Here is a 25,332-nt window from a genome sequence, read left to right on the forward strand (position 1 = left end):
GCCCATGGCTGACCCAGATGTGATTCCTGGAACCCCGGTATGGTCCCCCAAGCACGGCCAGGTGTTACCCCTGGGCACCACCAGGTGTGGCCCCCAAATAAAACAAACTAGAGTCTTGAGGGACTGAGATTACCACAGTGGTGAACAACCAGCCAAAATTTTTCTTTTTCTTGTTTTTTTGGCTTATTTGGTTTTTGTTAGGGCTGGAACGATAGTACAGCGGGTAGGGCGTTTGCCTTGCATACAACCAACCCGGGTTCAATTCCTCTGTCCCTCTCAGAGAGCCCGGCAAGCTACTGAGAATATCCCGCCCACACAGCAGAGCCTGGCAAGCTCCCCGTGGTATATTCGGTATGCCAAAAACAGTAACAACAAGTCTCACAATGGAGATGTTACTGGTACCCACTCGAGCAGATTGATGAGCAACGGGATGACAGTGACAGTGACAATTTTTTGTTTGGGGGTGGGAGAGATGGGAGAACAAGTAGGTTGAGCCACACCTAACGGGGCTCAGGGCTTGCTTCTGGCTCTCTGCTGAAGGGTCACTCCTGGCAGGACTCAGGGGACCATATAGAGTGCCAGGGATCAAACCTGGGTCGACCGCATACAAGGCAAGTTTACTGTCTCTCCAGTCCTGGGACTTTTCTTCTTTTTTTGTTTTTTGTTTTTGTTTTTTTTTAAAATTTTTAAAATTTTATTGAATCACCGTAAGATAATTACAAGCTTTCATGTTTGGGTTACAATCTCAGATATTTTCAGGGCTGAAGAGATAATACAGCAGATAGGGCATTTGCCTTGCGCGTGGCTGACCCAGGTTTGATCCTCAGCACCCCTTATGGTTCCCCGAACACCACCAGGAGTAATTTTTTTTTCTTTTTTGGGTCACAACTGGCATTGCACAGGGGTTACTCCTGGCTCTCCACTCAGGAATGACTCCTGGCGGTGCTCAGGGGACCATATGGGATGCTGGGAATCGAACCTGGGTCGGTTGCATGCAAGGCAAACGCCCTACCCGCCGTGCTATCGCTCCAGCCCCCATCCAGGAGTAATTTTTGAGTGCAGAGCCAGGACTAACCCCTGAGCATTGTTACTGGTTTGTGGCCCCTCCACAAACCAAACCTAAACAAATATTCTCCACTCCTTCTTTAGTGCCACTGCGGACAGGGTCCAGGAGAATTTCAAACAGGGGCGCAGAGGCAGGGAAGGGGGAGTCTTTCAAACAGAGAGCTCGTCCTCGAGCAGGATTTGAGGCGTCTCTGCTTCCTGGTGACCCGCTGGGGAGGCCATTTGGTGCTGGCTGGACAGAAAAGGAGTAGGGGGTGGGGGCAGCCAGCAAGGATGGGGGTGAGAGGGGAGGAGAGCAAAGGAAGAGAGGGTTGGCTGGCCAATCCCCACAGGAGCTGCCAGGCCTACTTTGGAGAGCAGGGGTGAGTCCTCAGAGTTACCGGAGCAGCGTCCTGATACAGCTCTGTTTAGGAAATGTTTTCCTTCTGCAGCGTCACGCGCTGCCGTGGGGAGAATTCCCAGCGGTGCTGAGGGATGCCCGTGTGGGTATTGCTCTAGGAGTTGGTGTCTCTCATCCCTTGCCCTGTCTCTCTCCTTCCTGGAGTTGCTCAGCGCAGTGGTCCTGCCGCGGGCAGGTGGAAACAGGTCCCAGCCAGGCAGAAACCCGGGCGGGGGAGTCGTCTCAGACACAGCCCCTTTGCTCACACGCCCTGCAGGCTGGGACTCTTAAGTTTGGGGCTGAGAACCATAATATTTATACTGAAGTTCAAAGGGACAGCCGGGATCTTCATTCTGATCCCCTGAGATTGAGGCCGGCTATCAGATGAGGACAGGGCCCTAACAGCTCTCTAATTACCTGTCAGCCTCACTATCTTTCAGATCGTAAAGTAAACACAGCACACTGAGGCTTAATGGACCCAGGTAGCTGGCGGGGAAGGAGGAGGAGGAGGAGGAAAAGGAGGAGGAAGAGGAGGAGGAGGGTGAAGAGGAGGAGGAAGAGGAGGAGGGTGGGGAGGAGGATGGGGAGGAGGAGGGAGGTTTTTATCTCCTCTTCCCAGGAGGAGGAGTTGGAGGAGGAGGAGGAGGAGGAAGCAGAGGAGAGGGGTGGAGGATGAGGGATTTTCCCTCCTCTTCCCTGGAGCCTTGATCTGCCAGGAACAAAGCAGTTATGGGGTAGGAGGTCTCCTCCTCCTTGCTGTCTTCCTGGGGTTACTTTTCCCAGCCAACATTCATCTTCGTGGTCTCAGTTATTGTGTGTGTGTGTGTGTGTGTGTGTGTGTGTGTGTGTTCCCTCCCCCCTCACATCACCATATGCTACCACGTGCACTGGAAGAATCGTTTAAGAGGCTCGTGTGCAATAAAAACATGTGGCTGGAAAAGTGAAGTGGACGCGGAGGGTTTGGTGTCACCCGGGGTGATGCAGACACTGGCCAGGAAAAAAAAAAAAGTCAGTCTCCTGGCCACCCTGCAGACGCCTGAAGGTTCGTTTCTGAGATGCTCGAAAGTCCTAGAAAGCGTCGCTGCACGCCTTTTCTCCTGGATGACTCATCGCTAGGATGAAAATATGTTTTGATTCAACATACTTGTAGCTCTGGTTGCATTTTTCCAGGGAGGTCTGTGGGGAAAATGTGGCGGGGGTGAGAGGGGTGGGTTGGGGTGAGGAGGAACCACCCCCCCTCCTCTGCCCACACACACCCCTTTTTTCTATCTGGAGCCTCCTGAGTTATAGAGTTTCCAACTGTTGCTTTTCCTTTAGGACTCTCAGTGATGTATTAGCCTGAGTGAACGTTTCCTTTCCTGCTGCCATTACCCCCTCACCCCCCCCCACCCAAAAAGGGGAAAATACCTAACCAAACAAAAAATAACCCTTGGGGCTGGAGCGATAGCACAGGTGGGGCGTTTGCCTTGCACGTGGCCAAGCCGGGTTCGATTCCAAGCATCCCATACGGTCCCCAGAGCACCGCCAGGAGTAATTCCTGAGAGCAGAGCCAGGAGTAACCCGTGTGCATCACAGGGTGTGACCCCACCCTTAAAAAAAAGACAACAACAACAACAAAAATACCCAAGCAATCCTCTTTCCTTCACGTGAGTTTCTAACCCAGAGTCCTGTTTGTCTTCCTCCCCTCATAGACTTTGGCTTGAGCAACTGTGCAGGGATCCTGGGCCACTCGGACCCGTTCAGCACGCAGTGTGGCAGCCCCGCCTATGCCGCCCCCGAACTCCTGGCCAGGAAGAAATACGGCCCCAAAATCGACGTCTGGTCCATGTGAGTTCTCGAGCAGAAGGGGGAGGTGAGGGGGGAGCTCTGTGTGTGTGTGTGTGTGTGTGTGTGTGTGTGTGTGTGTGTGTGTGTGAGTGAGTGTGTGAGTGTGTGAGTGTATGTGTGAGTGTGTGTGTGAGTGTGTGGGTGTGAGAGTGTGTGTATGTATGTGTGTGTGTGAGTGTGTGGGTGTGTGTGGGTGTGAGTGTGTGGGTGTGGGTGCGGGTGTGTTGGTGAGTGTGGGATCCCCTCTACCCATCTTTCTACCAGAGTGAGGAAATCACTGGAGAATTTGCTGTTTGCACTCTGTGCTGGCCCCCGGGGCGTCTGTTCAGAGGGTCTCCGGGAGGAAGCACCTCTTTCTATTCCTTGCGTGCCTTTTCTTTTTTAATATTTATTTATTTATTTTGTTTTTGGGGTCACATCCAGGGATGCTCAGGGCTTACTCCTGGCTCTGCACTCAGGAATTACTTCTGGCGGTGTGTGGAGGACCATATGGGATGGTGGAGATTGAACCCAGGTAGACTGCGTGCAAGGCAAACAATCTCCCCGCTGTACTTTCGCTCCCACCCCTCCTTGCGTATTTTCTGCCACAGTTTGTCACGGAGGCTTTTCCCCCTAGAGCTACAAGAGGGAAGAAAACCGAGCCTGTCCAGCCCTGGGGGTCCAGCCCTGGGGGAGCTGACGCTCTAACTGCAGGAATCACATGCCCCTCCCCTCACCCCCTGCGTGCAAACCTCCCCCAGGGCTGAGAGAGCTGTAAGGAAAGGATCAAGGCACATACCAAGCAGGACCGAGCTCAGGGGCCCAGCTGAGCATCGCTGGGTACAGACCTGGAGGCTCTCACTGCCCTCAGCCCCCTCCGACCTGGACGCGCACCCAAGTAGCCCGGTGGGCTAAGAATTGCCCTGTTCACTGACCAGCTGTGGCCACCATCCTTGAAATGACCGAGACATCTAGGCAGAGGGATGCGGAGGGGGCTGGAGGGTACCAGGACACAGCCGACTTCCACCTGCCTCTAGGCAGGGCAGAGCCCCTGGTGAGTGACAGGAAGTAGTTGTGTGACCAAAGGTCGCCTCTCGCAGCCTCACTGCATTTTATTTTTTCCAGGAAGGGGATCATGCCGCCAGAGGTGTCGGGAAAGGGACAATCTCCGAAATGAGACAGGGCCCAGGAGATGCCAAAGGGGTTAGGTGCTTACCTGACCCCAGTTTGATCCCTGGCACTGCTTAGGGTCCCCCCCCCCCCCCCGCCGCCCCAGACACCGGTGGGAATGATTCCTGAGCACAGAGCCAGGAGTAAGCCCTGAGCACCGCGGAGCGGGGACAAAATCCCAAAAGAGAGAAAAAGAAAAGAGAGAGGGAGAAAGAGAAAGAGGAAGAGGAAGAGGAAGAGGAAGAGGAAGAGAAGGAGAAGAAGGAGAAGGAGAAGGAGAAGGAGAAGGAGAAGGAGAAAGAGAAAGACCAGCTAACAAGTGAGGGAGCCGGAGGCCCCCCCTGAGAGGCTGGCGGAGGTCGAGCCCCAGTTCCAGGAACCAAAGCTGCCACCCCTCCCCCACCAGCCTCTGCCCCTCTTTTCTCCTTTCTCACGATCCGCGTCTCCCGGGAGCCGCTGTGTGTTGGCTGACTCCCCGGAACCTTCCCCGGGCAGGGGTTCACGTGACTGGCGCCTATTCACAGGGAACCCATCAATTAGGCTCTTTGTAGAAGCTGTTGCTAGAGCGAGCCAGGCAGAAGGAGGCCGGTGCGATCTGCCGCTGGCTTAGCACTTAGCACCCTGTGTGTCCAGTTGGCAAATATTTATGGGGCCCTGGGCTGCGTTGGAGCACTTGTACGGAGTACAAGGAGGGCAGGAGCATCTCTGCTGGTGAACCACCCCTGCTCCTTCTAGGGGGGTCATTGTTGTATGTGTGTTGGGGGGGTGGACATACACAGCGGGACTCAGGGGATACTCTGGCAGTGCTCGGACACATGATTCCATGACCCACCTGGGCCTCCTGTTTGCAGAGTGAGGATTCAGCCCATCAAGTCATCTCTTGGGCCCCTGTCATCCATGGTCCCCCTCTCCAGCCGAATGACAGCAGTGCTCCTAGGGTTTGGCTCACCTTCACCCATCTTCTCCACCTGACAACCCCTCAAGGGAACGCCCCTGCGATCCCACTTTACAGATGAGGAAACTGAGGCACAGAGAGCCTGCGGCATTTGTCCCGGTACACCACTGAAGCCAAGATTTGACTTCTCACCTCTGAGTCTCAGTTGCCACCCGTGGTGGCCTCTGCTCTGTGTGCTCGTTCTTGCAAAGGGTGGACGGTTCAGTGGGGGGCAGACAGATCATTTATTTAAAAACTAGAAGCCCAGTAGCAGAGCTGCAAGGGAAGGAGTGGCAGGTTGCAGGGATGGGGATGCGAGCCAAAAAGGCTGATCTGAAGAAAAGCCGTCAGCTGAGGGAAGAGGCAGGAAGGGGCCTGAGGCAAAAAGAACCAGAAATGTGAAGACGACCGGGGTCTGGGCACGGAGATGGGCGTTTGGGTTTACCCATCTGGGTAGTGAGAGATCACTGAGAAACTAAAGCAGGTGGGCAGCAAAATGTGACGGGTTAAACTGTCCCCCCCAGCCCCACCCCCCTGCAAAGATATGTAAGAATCCTAACCCCAGCTCCTCTGCACAGGACATCTGAAAACACTTTCTAGAAAGTCTGATTTGTTTGAAGCACCATGATTCACAATACTGTTTGCTTGCGATATTGTTTTACGCACAGAACTCTTGGAGAAGATTTTTAGAGAGGTAATGAGGTAAAATGAGGGCATAAAATTAGGTGATTGGTGTCCTTATAAAATGGGGACATTTGGACCCAGAGGGATACAGGGAGTAGGGTCACGTGAATGAGGAAGACAATCAAAGTGGCACTTTTTTTTTTTTTTCACTTTCCAAGCAATGCTCAGGAGGCCTGCCCACCTCCTGGAGATATTACCCACCCAGCTCAATGTCACCTGCCATGCTAGGGGGATTACCCAGGTCACCCCTCCAGTACTTTGGGGTCTCCAGGACCATACCCAGCAAAGCTCAGGGGACCCTGGATTGGCTGCATGCAAAGCATGGACCTTTTTTCTTTGCAGGGACCTGGCGGGTGCTGGGCAGGGTTGGGGTAAGAGGAGGCCACACTTAGCAGTTCTCAGGACTTACTCTTGGCTCTGTGCTCAGGGATACTCCTAGCCAGCTCAGGGAACCATATGGGATGCCAGGGATTGACCCCAGGTCAGCCGCATGCCAGGCAAACGCCCTGCTCACTGCTATTGCCTTTTCTCTCCAAGAGATGTGCTTTGCCTGTCACTCACGGGCCCCACAGTGATACTTCGATAGGCCAAAGATCACCAGCAAACTACCTGCATCTGGGGGACAGCCTGGAACATTGTCCCTCACCAAAACCAGGAGGAAGCAATGCCTGGCCGGGTTGTGGCTCACCAGTGAAGCGCAGGAGACCTGGGTGTGATCCCTGGCACAAAGGAAGGAAAGGAAGAGAAACGGAAACGGGACAGGGAAGGACCCCACTGAGACATTCATCCCGGGAAAGAAAGAAAAGGGAAGGAAGGAAGGAAGAAAAGAAGGGGAGAGGGATGAAGTGTGAGGGAGAGTGAATAGAGACAGAGAGACAGAGAAAGAGAGAATGAGAGAAAGACAGAGAGAGGATGAGAGAGTGAGAGACAGAGACAAGGAAAGAGAATCAGAGACAGAGACAGAGAGAAAGATGAGAGAGACTGAGACAGAGAGACAGACAGACAGAAGGACAAACAGAGCTCACTGACACTTTCATCTAGGTTTGCCGCCTCTGGGCCTTTGAGAGAATCCGTTTCTGTTGTCAACACGGCAGCTTTCGAGAATCATTTTCTTTCCCAGGAAGCAGGAAACGGTTTCTTCACTGATTCGAGTTCACTAACAGACTGTGAATTTGCTCGCTGAACCCCTTTCTGATCCCCCCTTGCACTCCAGAATTCCTGGCGAGGGGAAGAGACAAAGACTCAGATTCCGAGGAACAATAAACAACCCAGTTTGTGTAGCGCGGGTACAGGCTCAGCCTACGATTCAGGCCACATTTATACAGGCAAACCCTCCCCCGCCCGGGCTTGGGGAATGGTCGGTGCTTGTGGCTGGAAAGGGGTTAGGGCAGAGTCACAGATGACAAGGTGATGTAGTACACACACATGCCAGAGTGATTTAGGACACAGATAGGGTAAAAGCAGGGCCAGGACGCAGGCTTCCTCTGATAGCGGTATTGGGCAAAGAATCCAGGACAGGAACCAGGCCTCTCCCTTCATTAAAACGGGTCCTGGCCTCATAAATCGGCAGCAGGAATCAGGCTTCCCTGACAGTTCAAAAAGTGCTGAAATCTCAGAGAAGTCAAAAGCAAACCAACGGGTGAAAAGTCAACACAGCAGCTTCCGATAACCGTTTTCCTTCCCAGGACGCATGAAACGTTTCCTTGACTAAATCGACTTGGCTAATGGACACGTGAATTTGCTCGTGAACTCCTTCCTGAGCCTCCCCTTCCATTCTGCCGGTGCCCCAATGGAAGCAACCCCAAAGGGTCTGATCAAAACTCAGCTCCTTGGGGCTAGAGCAATAACACGGCGGGTAGGGCGTTTGCCTTGCACACAGCTAACCCAGGTTCAATAACCAGCATCCCATATGGTCCCCTGAGCTCCACGAGGGGTGATTCCTGAGTGCAGAGCCAGGAGGAACCCCTGTGCATCGCCGGGTGTGACCCAAACAGCAAAAAAAAAAAAAAAAAAAAAAAAAAAAACAACCCACACACACAGCTCAGCTCCTAGACTGTCAACACAAGGCGGGACGATCCTGGCTGCGTTGAAAGCCAGAAAGAAAAGTGGATGAAGGGGCTGGAAATACAGCACAAAACCTGCAGAATTTTGTTCTCATGATTGTGGAAGAGTTCCTTGGCATGAGAGAGTGATAGAGACAGAGAGAGCAAGAGACAGGTGTTTGCTCTTCTCATTGGGCAAAGCAGGTCACATGATCCAGGGTATCTAAAGAAGAGATTTTTTTTGACCCGGATACATTTTTATTTCATCCGCCCTTTGATGGGCTTTGGCAAGGAATTTGCCCCTCCCTGCGACCCTTCTGATGGACTTGCCTGCTGTGATGGATCCATCTGGTTTGGATTGTTCCCTGAATATTTGTCTGGCCCAGTTTTCACATCAGTTGATCTATTTGCACTATACTGGTACTGGTCTTGGTCTTGGTATTTGGAAGCTATGGGGCGTTCGGGAAGTCTCGTGACTGGAACTCCCACCGTGACACTTGTGCCCCTATAGGAAAAGACTTTCGAGAGCTGATTTGCTCTCTCCAGCAGGTGGTGGGGGGCACAGGTCACGTGACCGAATGCCAGCCAGGAAGAGGTCCGTGGGACCCGAGACTTCCACTCTGAGGAAATACCCGCCTGGGTGTGAGGCCATGGCGTCTGTGTGACGCCTACCTGGACTGAGTTAGATGCCGGCTTCCCCGCCCCTCCTGCTTGTTAACGGTTAGAGCCCCATCACCCAGACCCAGTGAAGCACCGCACCTGGGTCAAGCAGAGAGGCGTCCGTTTTAGATCTGTTCCCGAGGGACAGGGTGGGCTTTGCCAGAGGAGAGGCGGAGGGGAGCATTCCAGGCAGAGGAACAGCCTAGGCGAAGGCAGGAGGTGTGAAAACCCCCGTCACTGTTGCTATCAATTGAGCAGGAAACATAAAACTTGAGAGCTTTCCTGAAGAGATTCCTCTGCTATGGCTTGGGCTGTGTTATGTCTGAGAGACGGATTTGCTCGATGTTTAGTGCCCACCATCGCTGGCAGAACTGGAGGACCCAAAGAAAACTTGATTTTTAAAGGCTGTTGAAAAGGGAGTGATACTAGAACCAGCTTGCTCCCAGGGGTCCACACTGCGATGATGAAGCAATCCCCTTGTAGGGCTCTGAGGCGGCAGCAAAATAGAGTTCACTTCCAATGTCAAGAGCAAGCCTCCCCCTCCTATAGGTTTGGGAACTTTGATGGATGAACATCAAAGAGGCCTCCCTCTGGGACCCCTGAGACTGATTTAGGAGGGAAGTGAGATTATTCCAGGGAATGTTAGTGAAACAGAACTTTGCTCCACAAATGAGGTGTCCAAGACCCTCTAGTGGTCCTGGAATTGGCATTGTAAATGGAAAAGGGGCATTCTATTGCTGGGAGCGTGGGAAGGATTCCAATATTTTCTAGGATAGTTTTCAGCTACGGACCATACATGGGTATTTTTGAAATCATCCACTTTTCTAATCCAGATGATTATGATCACTTTGAGATTTCAAGCAAGATGTATGTACTTGAGATTAATTTTTTTTTTGGTGTGAGATTTTATTTAAACAGTCTGGTTAACAAAGTTTTTATGACAGTCGTTTCAGATAATCAGTGTTCCAACACCAATTCAACCACCACCAATGGGACCTTCCCTCCACCAGTGCCTTGAGTTTCCCACCCAGCCTCCAGCCTCGTGCTCCCTTAGGAGTCACAAAATAACTGACTTTCTATTGCTTGTTACAACACAGGTCTGTAATGGTGTCACTGAAGCCAGGGCCTGAGGACTTACTGAACTGTTAGGTGCGAGTTGAGCTTTCCCTACTGTTGTTCTCACTCATTGAGCTCAGTGGGCTTCTCTGAAACTTTCCCATCTGATTTTCTTTTCAAAAAACTTAAATTTTTTTTATTTTATAAGTTAGTTCACAATATTTTATTACATTTAATATTCAAACACCTATCCCACCACCATTACACCTTCCCACCACCAAATTCAGGATGTTTCCATCCTAAGCCCCAATCCCTGCCCCAAAACACAACTGAAATCATCATCATCATCATCATCATCATCATCATCATCATCATCATCATCATCATCATATTGGTTGTCGAATTTCTCGTGAGATCTCAGTAATGTCTCCATTCGTCCTAGCCCTGAGATTTTACAAGCCTCTCTTTACTCGTTCTTTCCAGTGGTTCCTCATTGGAGGCTCCTTCAGGGTCAGGGGAATGAGACCCACCATTGTTACTGGTTTTGGCATATGAACATGCCACGGGGAATTTACCAGGCTCTCCTGGCAGGAACATGTGGGCAGGAAACTAGGGCAGAGGAAGAACTAGGCTATAAGATGTCGCTTCCAGGAGCTTGGTTTTATAGTCTCTGGATGTTGGCCGTTGGTGGGATTTCCCCCATACTCTTTCTCTACTTTGGAGCATTATGGTTTGCAATACAGATACTGAGAGGCCATCATGTTTGGTCCTTTACCTACTTTCAGCACACATCTCCCATCCCAAACGATCCCTCCAACCATCATTGACTTAGTGATCCCTTCTCTATCCCAGCTGCCTTCTCCTCCAGCTCATGAGGCAGGCTTCCAACTATGGAGCAATATTCCTGGCCCTTGTGTTTACTGTCCTTGCTTGTCAGTCTCCTATTATGTTATTTTATGTTCCACACATGAGTGCAGTCAGTCTACGTCTGTCTCTCTCTTTCTGACTCATTTCGCTTAGCATGATATTTCCCATTGAATTTTTTTTGTACCTCCTGGGCTGTCAGTGCTATGAAATTTGGAGGTGTTGTGTGGCTGCATGTGTGGTTGCATGTTTCAGGAGCTTTGGTGCTGGGATGATCACCTGTGTTCGTTATCCCTAGATCAGTCGTGGAGCTGGGCCATTTCTCTGGTGGCAGTGGGAGCTAGATGTGGGTGCGTGAAGCACTGGGCCTTTGGCAGGGCAGGGACTCAGTCTTCCCCCATCTCTAGAAGGCTCTAGAGATGGGCCCGGCAGTGGCCAGGGCTGCCTGGAATAACTCAGCGTCTGGTTGAACTGGAGATTTTAGACACAAACCCCCAAAGGTTCATTCTGCTGTACGGAGGGTTTTATTACTACTAGCTAGCTTTCCTCCAGAGTATTATATGTGCTAATTAAAAAAGAATCTTTAGGAGCCAGAAAAATAGTGCAATGGGTAAGGTGCTTGCCGTGCACACGGCAGATCTTGGTTCAATCCCCAGTACCCCACAAGGTCCCCCAAGCCCGGACAGGAGTGATCCCTCAGTGCAGAGCCTGAAGTAAACCCTGAGCACAACTGGGTGTGGCCCCCAAATGAAAATAAATCAATAAGCAAACTAAAATATAAATAGTTTTAAAAAAAGAAAACCTTTAATACGGGTGTAATTTTTACATGAAAAAAATTGACCCTATTTTGTTAATATAATCTCTTGAGAATGTTGTTGAATCTCTTGACACAGGAATGTGAGAGTCTTTCCCAAGAATTACAAATTTAGGACTAACACAGGGGATTGGAGTGCCTACTTTGTAAGTATATGGTCATGAGTTCACATATTCCTAGTGTTCCACATGCACCAAACTGCATCCTGTCAGCTCTGCTGTCAGATCCTCAGCATCACAACTTCTAGCTGCACCACATAAAAGATGCAACCCCTGGGAAGCATTGCAGCTAAAAACATATGTAAGCATCGGGTCCCTGGCACACACTTGTGTGAGCATTGCATGCAGCTACCTCCCCATGTGCCCCAACTAAGAGATTGAGAATGTGGCTTTTTTTTTTCCCAACTAAGGCTGTTCTTTGCCCTCACAAAGGTGCCCGAGGTGAGGGGAAACATTTGCAAATGCCTACACACACCCTTCCCAGCCTCTTGTATCCATTTGTACTTGATGGGACACATGTCTGTTCCCAATACCTTTGGGCATGCAAGTTGGCCAAACTTGTCATTATGCTTCCAGCCCATCTAGACCTGGGCATACATGAAGGAGAGGGGAGAAGTTTGCTCAGGTCTTAGACTCTCATCTGGCAGTGCCAGATTACTATCAACTATTGCTATGGATCAAATAGGGAAAGATAGAATTTTTCTCTCCATAAAGATTTTCCCCAAATAAAGGATGGCAGGAGATCCTGGCATCAAAAGGAGTTCTAAAGATTCTTTTAGGACTTTATTTATTTTGGGGTGGGGCACATCCAGCAATGCTCAGGGATTACTCTGGCCTCTGCATTCAGGCATCATTCCTGGTGGTGCTTGGGAGACCAGAGCCGGTGATCAAATCTGGGTTGACCACAAGTTTGCTCCAGCCCCTCCTCTTTTAGGACTTTTGACTTTTTTTTTTTGCTTTGCTTTGCTTTTTTTGGGTCACACCCAGCGATGCACGGGGATTACTTCTGGCTGTGCACTCAGGAACTACTCCTGGCGGTGCTCAGGGGGCCATATGGGATGCTGGGAATCGAACCGGGGTTGGCTGCATGCAAGGCAAATGCCCTACCCGCTGTGCTATCGCTCCAGCCCGGACTTCTGACTTTAAAGAGAGAAGTTCTCTTTAGCATCACTTGAGCTTTTCCAGTGATGAAGTCTGAGGAGTGTTTTTGTTCTTTTGCTTTTTTTGGTTTTGTTGGTGATATCTATGATGTATCCTTAGATCATCTTAGAATTGCAAGACCTGAGATTATTTCCCACATGCCGGATCTTTCCACTCAGCGTCCAAAGCTTCTGTCGGCAGTTGGAAGTTGTGTGGAGCACTGAGAGGGAAAGATGGAAGGAGCTTGGCAGACGGGGCAAAACTTAACGTGGTTTCCAAGGGCAGGTTCTTCAAGCATCCCACGGCAGCAAGGCGTGATGGCTGAAATTTCTTGCCAGCTGCAGGTTGGTGGCGACGGGGCGGTCTCCAAGGACCCAGCTCCCCGTGGTCCTGGGAGAACCAGAAATGAGACCCCCCCACACCCACTCCATCTGCCAGCATCGCTCTGTCAACTGCTTTGTCCCTGGGGTCTTGTTAAGTCGCCAGCCCACTTCTCTCTGCCTTGGATTTCTCTGGGGTAGCAGCTGATGCTTCCAGTTTCTCCTCCAGGGAATAGCTTGTGGATTATACTAAATCTCAAGACCAACTTTTGGGTCCCACCTTAATCCGCCGGGAATCCCCATGTAAAGCTCACCGAGCCTCTTCCCCACCCCTCCCATCTGCCCTGAGTATCACCTACTCTGTAGACACCAGACTGTGTTTCCAGGGCCAGTGTCCTTAAGTTTTCCTCCAACCAACACAGACTCATCCTTACTCCTTCCTGTTCGGGAAATGAGGCAGGCCTTTTCTTTTCATTAATTGAGTCATTGTTTTATTTACAGTTACAAAGCTTTCATGTTTGAGTTTCGGTCATCACTGTATCACTGTCATCCTGTTGCTCATCATTTGCTCGAGTGGGCACCAGTAATGTCTCCATGTGAGACTTGTGGTTACTGTGTTTCCTTTTTTTTTTTTTTTTTTTTTTTTTGCTTTTTGGGTCACACCCAGCGATGCTCAGGGGTTACTCCTGGCTCTCCACTCAGGAATCATTCCTGGTGGTGCTCAGGGGACCATATGGGGATGCTGGGAATCAAACCCGGGTCAGCTGTGTGCAAGGCAAACGCCCTACCTGCTGTGGTATCGCTCCAGCCCCTGTTGTTACTGTTTTTTGGCATATTGAATACGCCACGGGTAGCTTGTCAGGCTCTGCCATGCGGGTGAGATACTCTCGGTAGCTTGCCAGGCTCTCCGAGAGGGGCGGAGGAATCGAACCCAGGTCGGCCTCGTGCAAGGCAAACGCCCTACCCGCTGTGGTATCGCTCCAGCCCGAGTTTCGGTCATACAATGATCCAAAACTCATTCCTCCACCAGTGCACATTTTCCACCACCAAAATCCAAAATCCCCAGTAACAGCCACTCCCACCCTTCCCCCGCCAGTGTGGCAGATAATTTCCACAATGCTCTCTCTCTATTGTGATTACATTCAACATTTCGACACGGATAGTGGGGGAGCCAGTCTCTCTTGCCGTCCCCCCGCCCCTAGCTTCCTTTGTCTCAGCGTCTCCTCACTTTCTGGGAAAGCATCCCTGGTTCTTGGGGGCGGGGGAGGGTGGAAGTGAGCCTTGGAGAAGCCAGGAAGCCCCAAGGCCCTATTTCCAAAGTCACAGCAGGAAATTCTGAACGTGTTTCGAAATGCCTACTTAATTCTATGGGATTACAGAGGTTTATAAAGCACATTCCACATGTCCCGCTTGCACGCCTCACATAGGTCTGAAGTGTCAAAGGGATGAGATTTCTCTTTTATTCGGGTAGCAACCATGTGTGACGACTCCCAGGCAGACACAGGGACACTCATTGTGGGTACCCGAAGACAGTTCTTAGGACTGTGGTCATGAATGAAAGCTTCCTTTTCGTTTGGGGGGGCCTAGGAGGTTGGGGGACCCCAAGTGCTGCTTAGAAGGTTTGGAGACCTCTCCCGCCAGTTCCTGGCCAGCTGGGCTGGTGGTTCGATGTGAGGGATCTGAGATTGTGGTACTCGGACCTTGCAGGGGATGCTACACTAGCTCTGTGCTTGGAGGCTGTATCCAGTGATGTTCGGGGGACCGTGAGGTACTGGGGACCAAACCCGGGTCTGTTGCATGCAAGGCCTACAGCTTACACCCTCTGCTACTTTCCAGCCCCTGGTTTTCATTCTTACTCGGCATTATGTAACAAAACCAACTGTAGTTTCTTTTTGTTGTTGTTGTTGGTTTGAAAAGGGTGGGACAGAAACATCTCTTTATTTTTGCTTTTATTTGGGGGTGGAGATTGTTTGGGGCCATACCCAGAGTTGCTCAGGGCTAACTCCCGGCTCCATGCATGGGACTCATTCCTGGCACTGCTCAGGGGACTATTCATGATGCCAGGGATTGACGTGGAGGTTGTCCACGGGCAAGGTGTGTGCCCGTAACCCCTGTTCTATCTCTCTCTGGCCCATAGATTTTTCTTCTTGTTTGGCATTAGGAAATAACACGAAACAGTGGCAATTTCTTTTACCCATCGGTTTGAAAAGTGTGAGGCGAACACCATTTCTTAGTTTCTGAATTTATCAGCATTCCAGCCTCCTGAAAAGCTGTTTCAGTTAATGGGAAATTTTGCCGAGAGAAATGGAACTGGGCGTTTGGTGAAAGACTCGGTGAGATTAGACTGCGGAAGCACCCAGAGCCAAGCACGCAGTTCATGGCTCTTCAGACAGCCGTGGAGACAGGGAGTGGAGGGAGAGAGTCAGCGAGGGACATTTCTGCATCTCTGCTGGTCACAAGGAGGCACGGAATTTGTCAGCTCAAGGGAGACACTTGGAAGGTAGACACGTAGGTCAAGATTTTCCAAGTGACCTTCTGGCCCCATATTCCCCACACCCAACACCTTTAGGGGAGGTCTCTGCCCTTTACCCTGCACCCAGACACCCGGGGCGTCCTGCAGTCATGCTCGCCCTGGATGGGACAGGAAGCTGTATGTCCCCAACGAGGAAGAAGCTAGGAAAAGTCAGAGAGCTTCAAAAGGAGACTCCGTAATACCTGCTAATACCAAATGGTGACTTGTTCTTCTTCTTTGGTTCAATTTTGTTTTTTTAATTTTTTTTTTGAGGGGACAACCCTCCTGTGGTGCTCAGGTGTACTCCTGGCCATGTCTGGGGGACCAGATGTGGTGCCAGGTGTGGAAGCAGAGTCGGCAAGTGCCTGAACCCTTGGCACTCTCTCTCTGGCCCCACTTAGGTTATTTTCATTTGGATTTTACTTGGATTCATGAACGGAAAATTAAGACTCCTTTTATTGGTGACCCCATGCAAATCCAAACACTCAAGCAAGAGAGACTTGATTTCTCTCTGCACTTGACCTAGAACCAAGATCAATCGAACCAAGTCCATTGTTTTCAAGACCGGAAGAGGCGCTGGGCAGTCAGATCGGCAGCGTGAATGAAATGGCTCCTGCTTTGGGGGAATTGAATTACAGATAGAGCCTGAGAGGCCCACTGCTGGCCAGACCCTCTCAGCCATCCCCCCACGGTTCACTCTTCCAGGGGTTCAAACAGGAGTGTGAAGCGAGACACCCCAAGGGCTTGTGAAAAATCTGGGCCACTCCCCAGAGCTTCTGGCTCAGGCTGCAGCCTGAGAATGTGCATTTCCAGCAAGTTCTCCGGTGCCACTGCTCTAGGCCTGGGGCCCTGCTCTGGGATCAACTGCTCTGCGCAGCCTTCGTTTTTATTTATTTATTTATTTATTTATTTATTTATTTATTTATTTATCTTTTTTTTTTTTGCTTCTTGGGTCACACCCGGCAATGCACAGGGGTTACCTCCTGGCTTTGCACTCAGGAATTACTCCTGGTGGTGCTCAGGGGACCATATGGGATGCTGGGAATCGAACCCAGGTCGGCCACTTGCAAGGCAAACGCCCTACCCGCTGTGCTATCGCTCCAGCCCCTCAGCCTTCGTTTTTAAGAGATAGAAGCATGGAAGCCTCTCTGGTGAATGCACTCTGCTTCCGTCCCTTTTTCATTCCCTGTGACGGCCGAAGGGAGCTGTTTGGTCAAAACTTGTGTGTCGGACAACACCGCTGATGAGGCAGGCACCTGGATGGAGAGTGGCTGTGGAGCTAGCCAGGCGGTGGTGCACTGTCCTGGTTAGACTTTACCAAGTGTTTGATTTTTTTAATCTTTATTTATTATTATTTTTTATATTTTTATAAAAATATAATTTTTATTAAAAAAATTAAAAATTAATAAAAATTTTTATATATTTTATATTATTATTATTATTATCCAGCGATGCACAGGGTTTACTCCTGGCTTTGCACTCAGGAATTACTCCTGGTGGTACTCAGGGGACCATATGGGATGCTGGGATTCGAACCTGGGTTGGCCGCGTGCAAGGCAAACGCCCTACCTGCTATGCTACGCTCCAGCCCCACCAAGTGTTTGATTTATTTTATTTTATAGTTGAATTTTGGACTATACCCGGCTGTGCTCAGGTCTTCGTCTTGGTGCCGTGCTCAGGAATCACTCCTAGAGGCTCAAGGGACCATTAGTGGTGGATTGAATCGAGTCTGCCCATGCAAAGCAAGCACCCTGTCTGCTGTACTATCGCGCTGGCTCCTTGGCCATGTGTTTTACTGAGTCACTCAAGGAAAATCAAAGTGAGCGTTGTGGAACCCCGGAGAATGAGCCTGGGTACCTCAGGCTGAGAAACACAGTGGGCTAGGTATTCTAGCCTGTGAATGTGAGTGGCCTGGAAATAGTGTGTGTCTACTGGGCTTTATATATTGGACAGAGGCAAGTCAGCCTTGTTCTCTGCACTGAGGGCTGGAGAGGGAAACTTAGCTCTGGAAAGGATTCCTGATGGAATGAGTTACTTTAGGGACCTTGGGAACCGCTTCACTGGGAGGATGTTCTGGGGTCTTCGTCAGTGGAACTGCAAACCATGTGTCCAAGAGCCTGTGGAATATAAAGATACGTCCGATGGCCCTTTTTGTGTTCTTCTTTTGTTGTTGTTCTTGGGTTCTCTCTTTTTTTTTTTTGGAGGGGGCGCATACCTGGCAGTGGTCAGGGCTTACTCCTGGCTCTGGGCTGTGGAATCATTCCTGGCGGGGCTCTGGGGACTCTATGGGATGCTGGGGATTGAACCTGCATTGGCCACGTGCGTCTCCCTGCTGTACTATCTCTCGGGCTCCATTCGATGTTCTTTCTTAGCAACATTCAAGAATCTTCCAAAACAAGGAGTTTAGCTCCACCTCAGGTATATTTTTAAAATATATTTAAAAAGCATCATAGATTCTGTAATCACCCCCTTGGGTATTGGGGGCTATACTCCTTTACCCTGAAACTGACTTTCCTCTTGGAATTCTCAGTGGTAGGTAATTTTCATGGGCTAGAGCAATAGCACAGCGGGTAGGGCGTTTGCCTTGCACACAGCCAACCTGGGTTCGATTCCTCCGCCCCTCTCGGAGAGCCCGGCAAGCTACTGAGAGTATCTCGCCCCCACGGCAGAGCCTGGCAAGCTACCCGTGGCGTATTCAACATGCCAAAACCAGTAACAAACAAGTCTCATAATGGAGACGTTACTGGTGCCCGCTTGAGCAAATCGATGAGCCATGGAATGACAGTGACAGTGATAGGTAATTTTACTGCCACCACTGGTCTAACTCTCCGTGTTGAATGCTTGCTCACCCCTTAAAATGTCTCTGTTGCTCTATTCCGCTATCAGTTGCTCTCATCACTGTCATTCAGAGGTCAGGGGCCACATGCTAGTTCACTGCCATGGGCCCCCTGTTATTCCTCATGCTTGTCCTCTGATTACCACAGGACTGCACCCCTAATTTATTCAGTCACACATCAACGTCTCTTCCTATCCCAGGAAACATGTTCCTCTGAATACCCGTGGAAAGGGGCTGCTTTGAACGGTTCTGCTTGTGTCTTGTTTATTCTTATCTTTTCTAGGTTGATGTTTTTTTCTCTTCCTCACCCTCACATCCACCACCACCAAAGATCTAGCTGTCGGTCGGGGGAGGGGGGTCACCCACCTTCAAATATTTATCATAAAGCCCTCTTTCTCCCTCAGTGAAACTTTTCTGGGCAGAAATGGCACAGTTCAGCAATTTCTCATCCTCTCGGCACTCACTGGTCTTTAAAAGGACATTGTTTTCATTCACTCGTTTCCTTGTTGCTGGCCCAAGATGGAGGTTGTCTGGTTCACGTCTCAGAAACGGTGCCCCTTGCCTGGGGCACAGAGCCAGCAAGCAGGAATTGGGGGTAATGAATGTTTGCGTATCCGTCTTCTTAACTTGACGGTGAGTTATGGCGTGGGAACGAGTTCTTAGCACATATCTGCAATTTGAGAATGATTTCTAGCCGGAGCCCGTGGGCTCTGTACCTGTGGTGATCAGGAGCGCTGTAATTCAGTGGCGCCTCCGTAGACATCGGCCCCAAGGGTCTTCATTTCAATCCGTCTCATTGGATTTGTTTTGACTGGAAATCCTATTGCCTGTTTCTAGAACATTCCCTTGGGCGCTCTTGAATGCTCGAGACCTCTTGGCAGGCAGGCATTTCATCTCCATCAGGAAATCTCATCAAAAGGATATTAGGTTTGCACATCAGGAAAATTTGTTTTAAAAAATCCACCAAGAGTTACCTCAGTCAGTGTTCTCCAGAACGGCTGTTGATATAAACACTTCCCAGGCCGGGCCGAAGGCATTGCGGCCACATCAGCGGAGCTGGGAGGAGGTCGGGCTCGAGTGGCAGAATTTTCACAGTCCACAAAAACAAACGATGATCATTGAAAAAATAAGGGCGGGAAGGAGAGTTCCCTCTCCCCACCCGCCCCCAGGAATTTCTCTAGTTACAGGCCAGAACAACTCAAGGGAAAGCAAAACACCAGTTGGGGAATGAAACTTTCATTTCAAAGAGCCGGGCAGAACCAGGCTGAGGCATGCCCACCCGGGCAGTCTCTAGGCCTGAATTTTTCAGTCTGGCCTCCTCCGGTTTCTCCCTTGGAAATGATCCTTGGAAAACCACATAATGGCGAGAGGACTTTGATGGGAGGTTCCCAACATCCGCCAGGTGTTTTCACATAACTTGGTCTGGATTTCCTTCCAGGAGGAAGGGGTTTGGTTTCCCTTCTATATGGAGGGGTATGTGTGTGTGTGTGTGTGTGTGTGTGTGTGTGTGTGTGTGTGTTTGTGTGTGGTGGGAGGGAGGGTCGAGGGGTGGTCGAGGCAGATCTTGAAACTCTGGGAGCTCTTACCCCTGTCCATTGTTCAAGTCTTCACATAAGGCTTGGCCTCCTGCAATGTCGCTTGGAAGGTTCTAGAAAGAGGTCAGGGATGGCATTTTTGAGGTTGGTACGAAAGGAGCAGGACTGAGTTCTGCCAAGTTCATCTCCTCTGTGTTGTCCTTTCCCTGGGGGCCCAGTTGTCTCCCAGGGGCCAGTGGCGGGCCGGTGGGGGTCCTTCCTGTGGCCTCATACACTGATCTTGCTTTTTGCAGAGGCGTGAACATGTACGCCATGCTGACGGGGACCCTGCCTTTCACCGTGGAGCCTTTCAGCCTGAGGGCTTTGTACCAGAAGATGGTGGACAAGGAAATGAACCCCCTCCCCACCCAGCTCTCCACAGGTAATGCTTCGGGGTTCCCTGCCCCTCAGTGAGACAGCATTTGTTCTGCAACTGCATCTTAGGACCCTTCTCCCCTTCTCCCCTGCTCCCCAGTGTTCCCCCTTCCCCCGCCCCTGCCCCCTGCCATACACACAGTAGGGCTCTAAACATAGTTAAAATGAAGAGGGTGTGGACACACACCTTACCCATGAGTGTTTGGGTTCTTGAGTATTGTATGAAAGAGTATTGTATGAAAGTATTGCATATAAAACTCCACATGCTTAAGTTAGAGTTTATTTGTATTTTAGTTTTTGGCTTCGGGGCCATTCCCGACTCTACTCAGTGTGCTCCTCAAATCTCGTTTGTTTCTCTTTTTGCTTTGTCGTACCTTTACTGTTTATCTTCCACAAGCCAATGAAATCACACCTTGCAGAGGGCCATCTACTAAGTGAATGCTGGTGTGATTTCATTCATTTGTGGAAGATAAACAAACTAGGCTTGAGGAGTAGACTGGTGGGTACCACAGTGGAAAGGAAGTAAAGGTTGGCTGAATTGTGGGAAAGTGGTCAGTTTTGGGTGGTGGATAGAAACTAATCTTTGTGGCGATTGTGATGTCACAAATATAGATGGTGAATTCCACTGCGACCCACCTGACACTTCTACGATGTTCTAACCAGTGTTAATAAACAGTTAAATCCGGGCTGGAGAGGTAGTACAGTGGGTAGGGCGCTTGCCTTGCACGTGGCTCACCCAGGTTTCATCCCATGTGGTCCCCAAGCCCACCAGGCGCAGTTCCTGAATAGAGCTAGGAGTACGCCCTGAGCATCATTGGGGGTGGCCCAAACACAAGCATAAACGTTTAACCAAACTGTTGCTGGTGGTGGACTCGATTCATAAGAACCCCGGGTGGCTTATATGAAGTGGGGAAGAGAGAGGCAGCAGGTTCCATAAAGGACCTACCGCTGGCTTCTGGGCCACCCAGGCAAGTGCCGGGGGGGTTTCGGGCCAATGAGAGTTTGTGCTGACCCCCTGAACAGCACAGACACTCATGTCCCAGCCGCCCCACGAGGTAGCTGGCAAGCTGCACCTAAAGCCCACTTGTTCCCGTGCATGGGTGGTGATGTCTGCCGCCTGACGCCTCGGGGAGCCATGGACCAGGCTGCCTGCGCTTTGCAGGAGAGGAAAGTCAGTCCTAAATCTTACCCAGACTCCTCGGGTCCGTCACCTTTCCCACACAGTAAATATTTCTTAGGAAGAGATGTTAGTTGGTTGGGAGGGAAGGAGAGTGGCAGACTTACATCCAAGTTCAGGAGAGTGGAGAGAGGAGAGAGAGCCCAGCATGCCTTTCAGGGAAGGCTCTGTATGGGTATTTTCAAAGTCACCTTTGCTCCCAGTTCTTTTTTTTTTTATTTTTTGCTTTTTGGGTCAACGCAGCAATGCACAGGGGTCACTCCTGGCTCATGCACTCAGGAATCACCCCTGGCGGTGTTCAGGGGACCATATGGGTGCTGGGAATCGAACCGGGTCGGCCGCATGCAAGGCAAACACCCTACCCGCTGTGCTATGGCTCCAGCCCTGCTCCCGGTTCTTTTCACAAGTAGAAGTTGATGATGCTTTTCCTGGGGGAAGGTGTGGGACTTCCCATCCCTGCGTTCCTGTCACAGCCTTGGTCTGTGACATCTCTCCTCTGGGACCCAACAGGGCTTGGGCCTGAGATTCTGCATCTTCATGGTTTTCCAGGCCCCTGAAATGCATCTTTGTGTCAGAGGCCTCCATGCCTTCAGACTGGTTTATAGTTTTCCCCAACGTCTATTACCAGAGTTGCTGATCTTCCTGGCTGCCGTATTACCAAACCAAAAATACTTAAGTTGGGGGGGGAGGTAAGAGGAGAGTGGATTTTCCATCTTTTCATTAGCCCACCCCCAATTCATGTCACCCCCATTCTGATAGGGCTCTGGATCCCTGACTTCTTACTTCTTTCTTCTGATTAACACACCTCTATCAATTCTTTTTTTTTTTTCAGTTATTTTGACTTTTGGGCTACACCCAGTAGTGTGGCTCCTGACTCACTAAGAACTGCTACGTGGGGACCCCCTCTAAGAAAAAATAAATGAACAATTTTCCCTTGGGTGTAGGAAGAAAGAGAGACTTGAAACATGCATAGGGTGTGATTCAGTGTATTATTACAGGCTTTAAAGGTAGAGGAGGACCACGTGCTAAGTTTCTAGACCATGTGGGTAGCTTCTAGAAGCTGAATACAGCCTAGAGTTGATGATTAGCCAAGAAACAGGGACACCTATCTATATGATGTTGGTGACCAAACTGGAGTTGGCCATGTGCAAGGCAATTCCCTTAACCCCTGTCCTCTCTCTTCAGCCCCTAAAAGTCTTATGTTCTCCAGGCAGGGTGAAAAACAAATAAAAAGAATTGTGGGTTGGATTGTTTTCAGACTCTCCCTGTTGTAATGTTGACTTTGGAAAGTCAATTCTGGAGCCCATGTCTTCCTTCATCAGTTCACTATCAACAAAATGAGATTGGTTCACATTTGGTCTTAAGGTTTTGGGCCTGTTGAAAGCCACGTTTTACATTTCTGATGGCTCAGTAACTTGATTCGGCTGAGTCACCAGGTGTGTCTGGAAAGTACCTGCAAACTTTAGCCAGTTCATGTTTCAATACACTGAATGTATTCAGGTTTGGTTTTGGATCCAGGTAATTAGTGCAATTTGTTCTTTTGTTTACTTTGCCCTTTTCCTTCAAGTACCTGGCCTCCTCTGCCCTGACAAGCACATAATTGGCTCATTAGAATGAATGCAACTTCATGGGTAGATGGCAGTGCCCTCCCCCACCAATAATTATTTAATTCTGACATCTGATATGCGATTAAAATATAGCATTTTCGTTTGGCTGCTATTTTGTTATTTTTCTCTTGTGTTCACAAAGCATCCGCCAGGCTGATCCTGTAGGGTAGAGTCGCCAAGTGGAATCCAAGCTGAAATGCGTTCTTGTTTGCTATTATCTAATTCTGTCCAAGCTTTCACCTTGGCGAGGGAGTGAAGATTCTCTGGAGGCTCAAAGCAGAAGAGGCATTTTGCACTTGCAAAGAGAAGTTCCAGTCCAGTCATGACAAAAAAGAAATCTGGATGCTCCGAGAACCATGACTCAGGAGTTAGAAAATGCGCTGAGTGCAAACAAATTATTATATTTGGGTTTCAGGGCGTTCGGAAATGTTGAAGGCACTGTGGACTCCTGGGAGGGGTGCTCATTCATTTCTTGACCCGTTCATTCCGTGTTTCATTTCCCATCTCTCCACTTGTTCCAGGAATACATTATATGCGAATCAGTGATAGGCTAGGCACTAGGAAGAGAGAAAACAGAACAGTTTCCATCCACTGGAAAGTTCACTTGACCTGGGAAGGCAGAAAGGAAACGTAAGCATGTGATATTTGGTGATGTAAGTGCACCAGAGAAAAGAAGTGAAGGATCAGAGAGACACTCACCTTGAATGTAGACAACCTGGATTCAAATCCCTGCCACTGAACACTGCCAGGAGTCACTGTTGAACACAGAGCCAGGCAGGACCCCTGAACACTGCAAGGTATGGCCCCAACCCCCCCACCTCTAAATACTCTCCGTAGAGGGCTATGGAGAGTAAAGATAGTTTTTCCCAAGCAGATAATACTGAAGAAAAACCATTCATGGTTTCCTTTGCTCAGGTACTTTCGAAAAATTGTAATTATTAATAATATATTTTATTGTTTAATGCTTTCCATTACAATTCAAATTATTTATTTTCAATTTTTTTAATTGAATCACTGTGAGAAACAGTTACACAACTTTCATGCTTGAGTTTTAGTCATACAATGATTAAATGCCCATCCCTCCACCAGTGCACATATTCCACCAACAATGTACCCAGTATCTCCCCCGCCTTCTCTTCCCAACCCTTCCCCTGCCTCTAAGACAGACAATTTCCCTCTTATTCTCTCTCAGCTTTTTGACATTATGGTTTGCAATACAGATATTGAGAGACTATCATGTTTGGTCTTTTATCTACTTTCAGCACACATCTCCTATCCCGAGCGATCCCTCCAACCATCATTGCCTTAGTGATCCCTTCTCTATCCCAGCTGCCTTCTCCCCCAGCTCATGAGGCAGGCTTCCAACTATGGTTGCTCGGGTACTTTTGACTTTGTGCTCAGCGGTTACTTCTGGTGGTGCTTGGGGTAATGTATATGGTGCCAGGGATTGAACTGAGGTTGGCTGCATCCCAAGCAAATTTCTTAGTCCCTCTGGATGCTTCATTTATTGTTTTTCTCTTCTCTTTTTATTATTATTGCTGAATAGTACTTCATGGTGTACTTAGGTCACAGTTGAGCCAATTAACCAATGAAGACATTGGTTGTGTCCATCTTTGGGTTGTTCTTGGCGGGGCGGGGGCATGTCTAGAAACACACAGGGACTGGAGGCTCTGTGCTCAGGAGTGACCCTTGGCAGTGGCTGGGGGACCCTGTGCCATGCCAGGGATCCAGTTGGGCTCAGCCACAATCAAGGCAAATGCCTTATCCCCTGTACCATCTCTCTGATCTTGGTCACTCTGCACCCACACAGGACTTTCGTGTGAATATGATTTCATTTCCTCTGGGACCAGGGCCTGCGGGTGAAATTGCCCATGTTGAATTTTGTAAAGATCACTCCTATTCAGAGTGACTGGTCACTAGCAAGATGACCAGTCCAGCGTCTGCTTCCTCACCCGTGTCGGGGCCACTCTCTGCCTCTCATTTTGACCATTCTGTGCATGCATCGCAGGGTCACCAATAAGATTTAATGTTTACAAATAAAGGCAGCTTTTCAAAGCCATCTCTCTGAGGGCTGCATCGGCCCAGAGACCATCTCTCAGAGAGACTCTGGACTTCCTTTTATGGTCCAGGGGCCTGTTTTGTCTTAGGTGACAGGGCAGGAGGATAGAGATTGTAAAAGGTAGATGCAATTGCATCTCATTGTATTAATCAGGATCAGCCGGTGCAGCTGCAGTAACAAATAGCACCAATTCTCCACCGAGCAGGAGTCCTGGAGATGCACTTGCTATTCCACATTTCACACCCCCGTGTGATGTATC

At 49.7% G+C, this 25,332-nt stretch overlaps 1 protein-coding gene across 1 annotated transcript in view; it reads left to right on the forward strand.

The window, feature by feature from the left end:
- HUNK (hormonally up-regulated Neu-associated kinase) overlaps window positions 1–25,332 on the forward strand; it is a 129,462-nt gene that overhangs the window by 82,198 nt on the left and 21,932 nt on the right. Inside the window, 2 exon segments of the mRNA XM_055126327.1 lie at window positions 3,136–3,271; window positions 20,110–20,237. Of these exon segments, the coding sequence (XP_054982302.1) occupies window positions 3,136–3,271; window positions 20,110–20,237 (264 nt within the window).

This window comes from Sorex araneus, chromosome 2 (assembly GCF_027595985.1).
Source record: "Sorex araneus isolate mSorAra2 chromosome 2, mSorAra2.pri, whole genome shotgun sequence".
In the NCBI taxonomy this organism is placed as follows: domain Eukaryota; kingdom Metazoa; phylum Chordata; class Mammalia; order Eulipotyphla; family Soricidae; genus Sorex; species Sorex araneus.